This window comes from Xiphophorus maculatus, chromosome 15 (assembly GCF_002775205.1).
Source record: "Xiphophorus maculatus strain JP 163 A chromosome 15, X_maculatus-5.0-male, whole genome shotgun sequence".
Taxonomy (NCBI): Eukaryota; Metazoa; Chordata; class Actinopteri; order Cyprinodontiformes; family Poeciliidae; genus Xiphophorus; species Xiphophorus maculatus.
In genome coordinates this window covers 6984693-6995857 of record NC_036457.1, presented here as the reverse complement: position 1 = coordinate 6995857, position 11165 = coordinate 6984693, and the positions used below count along the sequence as shown (strand labels likewise).

The following is an 11165-nucleotide window of genomic DNA, read 5'->3' as shown; positions in this document are numbered from 1 at the left end:
CAGTACTGTTGGCGCAGATGCCATTATGCTGTGGAGCTGGTCATGAAATAAAATGTCAGATTTTTCAAAAATGTTGCATGCACTTCTCAAAACTCAGAAGTAGTAAGTCTACTTTAACTCAAAACATGGATATTATTATGCAAATAGATCAGAAAGTTGTTGTTTTTTAAAGACATTTTTATGTGCAATCTAGTTTTTTATTTAATTTTTTTAGATGTATAAAAAATATTTATATTAAACATTTTTTATTAAAAAAATTAAATTTGGCTCTGGACTTCCTATTCAGATCTTGTGCTCCAGCATCACATCCAGCCACTGGTCCAGGCAGCAAAGCTCTAAAAACTGTTACCCAGACATCTTTAAATCACAGGTTGTAGAGAATATTCAACTTTTATTCAATATGTCCCCTATAGAAGAATCACCTGTAGGAAACTATAATAAAATGCATTTTTCCCAACAGCCTGAAGCCGGAGATGTAAAATTCAACAGATTGAACCACCTGTTCCCCCCTGTCTCCTTTCTCTTTTTCTGTCTCTCTACACGTCCTCTTCTCCTCTCTGTCTGTCCCTGCTCCCACTCTGACAGGGATACTGAGTTACTGCCAGAAGTACACTGAGGGGGTAGTGGTGAGTGTTAGGGGGAGGGGGGTTGCCATGTATCTGCAATCTGGCTGCAATGGAGGGTCCCACACTCTCCCTCCCCATCCCTCCTTTCCTTCCTCTCATTTTCACACTCTTGGTTATGATATGATTGTTCGCTTCTCACCTCAAGTGTGCGCAGATGTAGACATCCGGGTGCAGTCTGATGAGTTTTTTTGACGAGCAGGAGTGGAGGGGGAAGTGGGGAGAGATCATTTAAGAGAGGGAAAGAACAGCATGGGATTTAAGGGGGAAGCAGGGCTGGGGGGGTCCATAAACAAAAACAGAGGAGGAAACTGAGGGAACGTGTCTGCTGAATATATACGTTTGGTTTGTCTTTTGGGCGAGTGCGTGAGCTGCAGAGGTGCCCTACTTGGCAGCTCTTGGACCAGTTCTGATGGATCTCCTCCACTAACATGCTGTCATTTCCTTTAGCTGCCTGACGAGGAGATGAACAACATAGACCCGATCAGGTATGGTTCTTCTCCCTCCATCATGCTCTCTCTCTCTCTCTCGCTCTCTCTCTCGCTCTCCCTCCCTCTGTTCTGCTCATATCTTTTCAGCGCTCCATCATCACGCCCCCGCGTTTTCCCTGTCTTCTTCCTTAAGCCTCTTCCCTCCCACTCTTCCTTTCTGTCTTTCCACTCCTGCACAGTCTCCCTCTCTCGCGCTCTTTCTCTCTGCCTCCTCTGCCTTTCCCTTCTGGCATATAGCTGCTGCTGTTGCTGGAGCGGCGTGGCGCGGTGTCGGCGGCAGCTGTGCATGTGTTGGGGTTTTCTCTGAGCTTTAAGGGAGAGCTGGGTAAGCCAGTCCAGAGAGCACATAGAAGTAGAGGGGAGGGGGGAGGGCTTCCTCCATCCCCGGCGAGACTCGGAGCCAGCAGGATTTTTATCTCCCTGTCTCCAGGATGAGGCTGTGCGTGAGCAGAAGGTACCGCTTTGCCTTTCGCATCTTCGATTTGGGTTGCAAAGCTCTTAAGGTTTTCAAATGTCTTTATTTATGCGCTCATTTTCTGTGTTGCGTGGCTGCACTTGATGCATTGTTGATCTAAATGTTGTATGTTTTCTGATAGTTTTTGATAATTAAAAGGGTTTTTTGTTTTTAGTAGATTCTCCTGGGAGTTCTCTTGCTGCTATAATGTCTCCAATTGATCAGTCTCAATGTGTTTTTGATTAGTCTTGCATTAATTAGGGTTGCAAAAATGTCAGTTATGTGTGTTTATGCATGCTTTTGCAAACTCACCTGTAGGAATACGCTGATTAATGACCCTGCATGATAAAAAAGCAAAATATCTAAATGTGTATCTGAATATAAATCTGTTTGAATCTCACTTTTATACTGAGTGACAGCTGATACGACAGTTCAAAAAGACTCTGATGAACTCTTCATGACACTAAGTGTCATTTTTCTGATTAATTTGACATTAAAGGAAAAAAGGACATATTATCCAGGAGCCCTTAATCCTCATTTCTTTTCTCACTCACCTTTCTATTGGAGACAAGTTTTAATTAATACAATTACTAATGAGCCATTATTAATCCGCCACAGATGGAAATAGATCCCGAGCTTTTCCATTCTTGTTCGATTACTGGTGGTGTTATTGCGATTTCAGGCAGATTATAATTTAAAAGCCGTTTAAGCAGCCAATGAGGGGTAATTAATCTTGACGGGAAGGGGAAGGGGAAAAGGGGGGGCGGACTCCCTAATGTGTGGCATCAATTGTCTTCACCTCTGTGTCACAGCTTTAATTGAATTATAGCAGCTCAACAGAGATAAAAGTCCTGCATCTTTCCACCTGTAGCCCAGGAAGAAGGAGAGTTAAGGTTAATGAGGAAGATGGACCTACCTCAGAGTCTGACCCCACCTTTTTATCCCGCCTCGAACCCCCTGAACCCCTCACACGCTCCTCCTCAGATGAACAAATCTCCAAGAAGGCTTCCAGCCCAAATGATGAAACTCTCTGAAATCTTTTCCCAGTGCCTTGCTCTCTGCCTCTTTCATAATTCCTGTCCCTCCCTTGGCCCGGCTCTTGCGTTCGGAGGCCCGTGGCAGAGATAGAGATGTAAATTTTAAATGGCAACGCACTTGAACCTCGGAGCCTCGGAGCACAGGATTCTTTCACTGTTTAAACAGATTTAAAGCTTGAAAGACTTTAAAATTCTGACAGGATGAAAAAGGGCATGAAGTATTTTCAAAGAGAGGCGCATTTGGAAAGGCTGTCAGTTGAGAAAAGTGATGCTTTTGACAAAAATCTGACTTTTGACTGATGACATTTCTTTTCTTAAAAAAAGTAACCTCTGGGGTTTTTTTAATATAAATTTCTAACCCCCCTTTTCTCTTTTAAGCTTTACTTAAATGCTCTTTCAAATAAATCAAATTTTCGTGTTTAGTTTCAAAGCTCAGGCAAAGCATGTCTGTCAACTTAAAAAAAAAAAAGAGGCACAAACCATTTTTTATACAGGATGTCCTTTTTATTTTTTTAAAGATAAAAATCTGAAAAGTGTGGCCTGAATATGCATTCACCTCCCTGAATCCATACTTTGTAAAAGTACCTTTTGCTAAATCTGTGCCCGGAAGTTTCTTGGGTGTGACTGGTACTCTCCCTGGTGTAGGTGATCAGGCCCTGGGAGTTTTGCAGGTGTACCATTTTTGGAAGTCTCCATCATCAGACTTCAGATGATGAAGTGAGCAGGGCTCCATGAGAAACACAAGGCTTGACAAATAGTTTTAGAACCTTTTGACTGTTTAGAAAACAGTCAAAAGACCTATTTTGACTGTTTTAAACTTTTCAGCAGTCAATGAATGACCTGCCTGGTGTGTTGCTTGGACTTTGTGATGCTGTTTGTTCAGTAAAGTTCTCTCTCAAAACTCTTGTGCATCTAACAGAGCAGCTGGATTTATGCTGAGATTAAATCACACACATCTACTTACAGCCATCCAATGGACCGGTGAGCCCCGGACTCCACCTTACTGTAAAGAAGATGAAAGTCACTCATAAATTTTCTTGCACCTCACAATTTTACGCTGGCATGTGTACAATACAAACCGAGAATAAGGTTTGCATTTGTGCAAAGTGCTGTACAGGTTTTTAGACTATTCCAGTGGATTGTTGACATAGAGCTCCATGACAGAAACAGTGTAGATCCTTATTTGCAAAGATGCTACAAACAAATAATTGTTCATTATGTCTCTTATTAAGTTTGAGTGATGAGGATTTGCTGTCCAGGTCACCTTCCGGGTGTTCACTCAGCTTGAGATCTGCTGACTGGAAAGGCCACAGCGAGGTGTTCATGTTATTTTCACACTCATTAAGCCTTTCCGTGTATCCCTCCTTTTGTGACATTGCTTTTTATTAAGTTTAAAGTGTTTTCCTTCAAAAACAGTCCGGCGAAGGAGCTTTCACTTTCTTCACCTTCACTTTCCATTTTGCACAACGTCTGAGGAATCGGGTGTAGAAAATGCAAGGAAGTGCCCTTTCACACTTTTGGGCAAACACCAGGAAATTGCTCTTGTCGGATGCATTCCCACTACAGGGAATACTCGGCTCGGCTTCGGTGATGCAGGAGGCTGGCCTGAGTGTGTAGGAGGCATGAGGTGGTTCAAAAAGTCTGCTGCAGTCTCTCTCTCTCTTGTCTTTCCTGGTCATTATTTTTGTCATTATCTGCATGTAAAAGAGTCTTTTCATATTAAAGTTAAACAATGCTGGATCTCACGTAAGTGTTCAGTCTAGCATCACTTCCATTTTACACACTTGAGCTAATGGTGTAAAGTGCTTGTTTTCAGCCCAACTGAGTGAGACATTTGAATCCACAGCCTACAGACAGGATCAATTAAACATCACACACGGTTTGTACGAGAGCTGACAACATGGAGAGCAAATGTTCAAATCGGTCAGACCAAAAGTTCTGACCAAATGTTCAAAGAAGCTGGTTCAGCATACCCGCTGCTTAAATTGTGTCTTTTAAACTAAGGGACAGCTCTGTGACAAAATCTTTGGTGAGCGAAATGCAACACATTCCTCTGACATCTCTAAAACATGAAAAAAGGACACTTGGGTAAAAGAAAATAAATGTTCTAACTTTTATATAGGAAGCGAATTCACAGTTTGTCTCTAAAGCCAGATTTTTAGCATATTCTATTTCATTTTATCTATGAAAAAACTCAAAAATGAAATCACTGACAGATCAAACTGTTTTCCTCAGGAAATAGCGTGAATAATGTCTGTGATGTTTTGCTTCCATTCAGTGCATGTTTGAATCTCGAAATGACACTTTGCTGGCTAATGTCATAAACTAGGGTAGCTGCAGCAATTTAAACTCCCAAACTATAATGTATTATCGCCACAGGTTGGTAAATAGGCAGTCTTGGGGCCTCTTGACATGCCATATCTTCCTTAATGTCTACATAATAAATTTAGTCAGTGGTAAAGTCACACAAAAGCTGCAGGTCCCACTGGATACTGCTGTCCACCCCCCTAAAGCTCAACCTCTTAAATCTACTAGTAGTTAAAGCATAGCGTCTTTACGATTCACAGAGCAAGCGCCAAGACTTGAGGGACATTTTGTGTTGAATTGAGCTGTAAATTAGAAAAAGTTATTGCAATTAAAGTGTAACTAAACCCCCGGTGAAAGCAAGACCCTAACCTCAGACAATTTTTGGAAAACTCCACCAAAGTAGGCAGTGTCAAAAGACACAAAATTGGGGATAAGTGTCACTGTTGCCACTTTAGCAACTTTGCTGGTATATTTAGTGACTTTTCAGACCCCTTTAGAAACAATTTTCCTAAAAAGCGCTTAGTGACATATGTAGTGACTTTTTTCTGGAGTCTTTTCTAACTCCACGTAAAGTACCAACGGCTCTGCAGTAACTGTCCTGAGGGAGCAGCAAGTTTTGTTAGTCCTGCACCAAACCACCTGCAGTCAGAGCAGAGAGGAGACCCATCTGTTTCCATATTGCAGATGAAGCTGAGTGTGTTTTAAATTTAATTGCGTAATAATTATGAACAGTAATAGTTGCCCAATTATTGTGCGTGTAAAAATGCCAAGCCTCCTTCTGACTTTCTTAAATATTCATGTTTGAGGTCTTTGAACGTTTTGGATTAATTAAGAGAATTGTACTTGGTGATTAATAAAAACAATCTTCAAAAATAAGACGGTGTAAAACTGAAAACCAAGATTGTTTGGAACTGAATGGAAAAATCCCAAACATGCAACACGATACAGTGAATTAGCCCAGACTTAGGACAACTCATTGATCTGCATCTTGCTATTATTTATTTTTATTGGATATTTTGGCTTCATTCGCATTACCCTCTGGCTAGATATTGATGAAAATGCTTTTTTGTGAAATTGAGGACTTAACATTTGAAAGTGCCACTGAGGAGAACCTGGACTGAAGAGAGTGAAACATAGTTGAGCCCTTCGGTTGTTGTGCTCAGTGTTTCTGTCGGATTTATGCTCTTTTTCTGCCCTGTGTGGTCTGAGCACTTCTCCTCTCCCTCCCATTCGGTTTGTGGGTCTCTCCCTCCTGAAGCCCTGACAGCTCCTCTGGGGGTCATTAACTATCATCCCAACCCCATTATCCCTCCTCCCCTTTGTCCTGTTCAGCACCAGAAATAAGATGGCCCAGGTCAGACCTATCCCTCATGGCGATAAAGCTGCCTAAATAGTTTTGCTGCACATGACAGCTGCTTTATCTCATTGTTATAATGTATTTTAAACTGTACATTTTCTTTTATTGTGGCACTTTGGTAAACGTCTATTATTAAATATTTAGATTCCATAAAAAGATAGTTATTAGTGTTTGAAGAGATGGAAAGAGTAGGCTAATTATGATTAGACAACAGTGAAACTCTGAAACTGTTATCCAAGAATCCAAGAATGTTTGAACGGAAAATGTATTTTAAAGCAAGTTAGGTGAAAATCTAAAGAGATCTCAAAAGAACGCTTCAAAGTCTGCAAAGCTAAAAACTTTCACATTGGTTTGTGTTAAAAACATGGTTCCCCTTGCCGTGCCGTGGTGGCGTAGGGGATAGCGCGACCCATGTTTGGAGGCCTTGAGTCCTCGACTCGGCCGTCGCGGGTTTGACTCCTGGACCCGATGATATTTGCCGCATGTCTTCCCCCCTTTCCTGTCAGCCTACTTTCATATAAGGGACACTAGAGCCCACAAAAGACCCCTGGAGGGGTTAAAAAAAAAGATTCCCCAAATGGGAAGCAAATTGATTGTAAAATAAGAGAAAATAATGTTTTTATTGTGACTTTATCAGTTTTTATCAGAAAATCCTTAAAAATGTTACTACATACAGTTATGCCCCAAATTATTTGTACCCTTTACATGTACATGTTCAAAGTTGACTTTCAGTTTTGCTTGTGTGTTTCTTCTGAGCGGAAGTAGTGTTAATCAGTTGAGTGGCCCTGCCAGAGTCCAGACTTGAATATGGTGAAATATCTGTGGAGAGAGTAGAAAATGAAGAAGATAATGAGGACCTCTGTAAGACTTGACTTGACAAATATTTTCAAAATACCAGTGAAAACATGCAAAGAATTTAGCTGCTGTAATGTCGATAAAGATTTTTCTTCCAATTAATTAGAAGGGCAAAATATTTGAATAAAAACAAAGATTTTTTTTCCAAAATTGATTCTTCTTTTTAAATTAGATTTTCAGTGACGTCTGCTTGATTTCTTAGAAACAAACTACTTGGCTGAAAGTAAATAATCTTAAATGTGAATCAACCACATGTATGAATATTTCAGGGTTAACTGCAAAGTTGTACCAACCTTTCACTTTGGTGCTTTAAAAGCTGGCTGCTTATCAAAAAAGAAATAAGCAAGAATTCCCACTATAATCACATTCAGCAGTGTGGAAAACATTGCTTTGCTTTGATTTGGTTACCATGTTACAAGGACTTTCTTTATGTGGTATATGGCTACTCTATTAATGGGTCTGTGTGTTAAATATGAAGTTAGTATGTAATACAGGATGAAATTAGGACAAGTTAACATTCAATTATTTATTGGGACAATGCATATGATCATATTTATCTATTTTGCTTCTTTTAACATCTTGCAGCTTGCCTTTAGGGTAAACATGCTTGGATGGCCAAACCTAGGGATGTTAACAGCTCAATAGCTGATTTCAGATTAGTTTGAGACCTCTTTAAATCAGCTGTTTTGATCTAGAACTGGTGTTGACCCTCAGTTCAACACTGAGGAGCACAATGAGTTATATACAGACATTTAGTGCTTGAATTTCTAAATATTTTTTTCTGTTTTTACTGTTTATTTGTACACCTTAAATTTCTCTCTATACTTCAAATTTATAATAAATATCAATGTGCTCAAGTATGTTAGGAAATACACACTTTCAAAGAGTTCAATCTTGTAAAACCACAAGCAAAATGTTGAAGATGAAAGAGTTTTCTCTCCTTTTAAAAATATATGAAAGTGATTTGAATCTAAGGATCAAGAAAATTGTTTGCCTGTGACATTCTAAAATTGGATTTCATGAATTTTATATATATATTGTAAGTGCTACAGAAATGAAACTTGGGAGGACAACTGCTATATTGGGCTTGTGTTCATTTTTGTTTAGTTTTTTTCTTCTTTACATTTACTCATCTCAAAGTTCAAGCTTTTAGTCGGTCTCTTGGGAGTGACAGACAGATCACTAAGTACATTTGTATTGCCTGCACTATAGGGTTATATATAGGTGCATGGGGGCACACACACATAGACACACACACATTCACTGGAAAATAGAGCAGTGCACTGCAGTGTGGCAGATCTGCAGAGGTTGTTTCTTTGTTGTGTCTAATCACCACCTGTCCATTGAGCTCCACTCATACACATTGTGCTGTGTGGTTGGAGCTGGGCAGCATACTGCATATGTATCTGAACGAACGCATTTATGTTTGGGTCTTTTCTATTTTTAATGAGCTGAACCCTTTTGAAAGCTGCTTGTGCCTTTCCATCCCATCTCCTTGTTTTGGTGGCTGGAAAGATGGCAAACAGCGTTCATATTTTCGCGACTTGCAACCAAATCAAATTGCACAAGGTTTTGTTAGTCCAAACGTTTTCCACTGACTACAGTAGAATGTGTGTGTTTTGATTTAATTGAAAATAGCAACGCAGAAAGTTTCAGAAGCTTTGATTCCAAAGTAATCCGTGTTTTAATGTTTTGACATTGAATTTTGAGATTCTGAGATGGTGGAGGAACAGATCGCAATGGCTCACAAGGACAGCTCTCTGTTGGATTCATTGGCACCATCACATGATTTTTTTTGTCTTCAAGCTAAAGCAGTTTTTTTGTGCAACAACATGTGTTTGTGTGTGTATTTGATGGATGTTTGTGCAAAATAGCTTGAGGCTTCTCCTGCCTCCACAGCTTGTGTGCCTAATAAATCAAAACCATATTCAGATTAACAGTTTTGAGCAAAGTAACCTGTAGTGCTTGTTCTCACATATATATATTTTTAATTAGTTTTTAACTTCTGAAAATGTTGATGCACATTAAACTTTTTCACATCTTGTCCTAAATCCTAAACCCTAAATCCATAAAATCTGAAGTATTTTAATGTGATTTTATTTGACAGACCAGCAGGGCGTTGCGCATTTGGAAGAAACCCCAAAATGGCTAAATGCCTCCCTCAATTATCCCCCAAATCTCCTACCAGAGAAGGACAGTGTGTAATTTAATTTCAGTATAAATGGGGCTGTTTTGTGAAGGCCTCAATGATCTGTAGAGAATAGTAGAGAACAAATTCTCTCATGAGATCCACGGGAAATGGCCGGAAGGTCGGGGATCAAATTTATAAAACAATATCCTGAGTTTTAAGATCTACCCAGAGTCCTACAGAGCTCTTTTCAACCCATCGTCTGGAAATGGAGTTTGGCTCGACAACAAAGCTACCAAGACATTGCTGACTATCTAAGCTGACACACAAGAGCATCAGTCAGAGAAGCAACCTAGAGGCTCATGGAGACTCTGGAAGAACTTCAGACATCTGCGGATCAGATGGAAGAATCTTTTCTGACTACTTCAATTATTTATTGTGGAAAGAGGGCAATAAGAAAGTAGCTTTTAAAGTCTTCAAAAGCCATGTAGGAGATGATACAAAATGTGTGCTGATTAAATGAGACCAAAACTGAACTTTTTGACCTTCATTCACAATGCTAGGTTTGGTTAAAAATTGTTTAGACCAAATATATTCAATGGTACTGATATTTTCCATCCAAACTTACAAAGTTTGACCTATTTTGCATAGAAAATGGTTGAAAGTTTAATTGACAATACGTCTACACCTCAACAGACTTGCTGCTGTAATCACAGGTGATTGTGGCCGGCTGAATCAGATCAAATCAATCACATTTGGAGGATTAAACATGACAAAAGTGGAAAAGTTCAGGAACTGTGAATATTTTTGCAAGTCACCTAGTATTTAGCTTGTAGTTAGAAAAGGATCACGCTTTAAACTCGTCGTAAAATTCCTCCTGAGGTGTCGTGATTGAACATTGCTGCGCTCGGTGCCATCAGTGGCACATCAAATCTCTTCAGCAGGTCATTACACCCCGCTGCTGCTAATGGTGTTGGTAGCTGCCGTATAACTACTTAGGTGCCTGCTCCTGAGTTAAACAATCCCGGGAAAGGGAAATGACAAATACATAAACCCACACGCACTCGCTCTAATTTGAGAGTTTCTTCTATGAGGTGGTTGAGTCATACCATGCATGGCTTTGGTACCTTGTAAATCTGAAGGCATGCAGGGAGGAAAGAGCATCTTTTTTCACCTCTAGCCCCTGCTGCTGGATGACTCAGCCAATTGGGTTCTCCCTCTCTAGAACTGAAGTTTGACTGTTTTTTAAATTTTTTTTTAAAAAAGGGGCTTTTCCTAAGAGGCAATCTATCTGCAAGGCTGATGCGATCAGGAAGCCCGGAACAGATTGAGATCCGAGGAAGGAGGGAAAGATGTACAGTTTAAGTGATGAGTACACACCCACTCCCTTGATTTTACTTTCTAATTTGCCAGCGCTCGCTTCCTCCCTACTGTCTTTGACTAAACTGTAAATACTCCAGCTTTCATTCCCCCCCAGAAGCTTCCTGCTTTCCCTCCTGCCTCATTCCATAACTTTATGTCCTCTTCCTCCTCCGCTCTCACCTCCCTCTTCCTCCTCTTCAGTGCTCTGAGTTCCTCTCAAATGTCAGCATGGCACGAGTGGGTGGCAACAAGCCCCTTCTAAGGTTTTTGCTGCAGTGAGGGATCAGCTAAAATGAAAGAGAAGAAAAGCGAGTGAAAGAGGGCTGCGTTGGGATTTGTTAGAGGACACCTGGCCTGGTCAGAGACATGTCACGAACAGATGCCTTTTCTGGATGCTGTGGCAGATACTGTTGGTTTTTAAGGAACATGGCTGCACATGCGTGCAACACAAACATTATCTGCACCTACACATCTGCATCTACAAATGTATGCTCGGAGGTAAAAAGGAATGCATTTTTACATTTCTTAGGCATCTCACACCTGCCAAATCT

The 11165-nt window shown here is 40.3% G+C and overlaps 1 protein-coding gene across 3 annotated transcripts in view; it reads left to right on the top strand.

Moving 5' to 3' along the window:
- The first annotated feature begins 919 nt into the window (after nt 1-919).
- Nucleotides 920-11165, top strand: part of LOC102237268 (brain-enriched guanylate kinase-associated protein-like) — a 28301-nt gene continuing 18055 nt past the window's right edge. The window contains exon 1 of one of the 3 annotated variants that reach the window (XM_023347955.1): nt 920-1111. Coding sequence is in view for 1 of the 3 variants with exons in the window: in XM_023347957.1 (XP_023203725.1) it covers nt 1546-1568 (23 nt within the window). In the remaining 2 variants the exon portion in view is untranslated. Of the gene's footprint in view, nt 1112-1211; nt 1569-11165 lie in introns of those variants that run through there. The other 2 variants (XM_023347957.1, XM_023347954.1) reach the window with 2 other exon arrangements.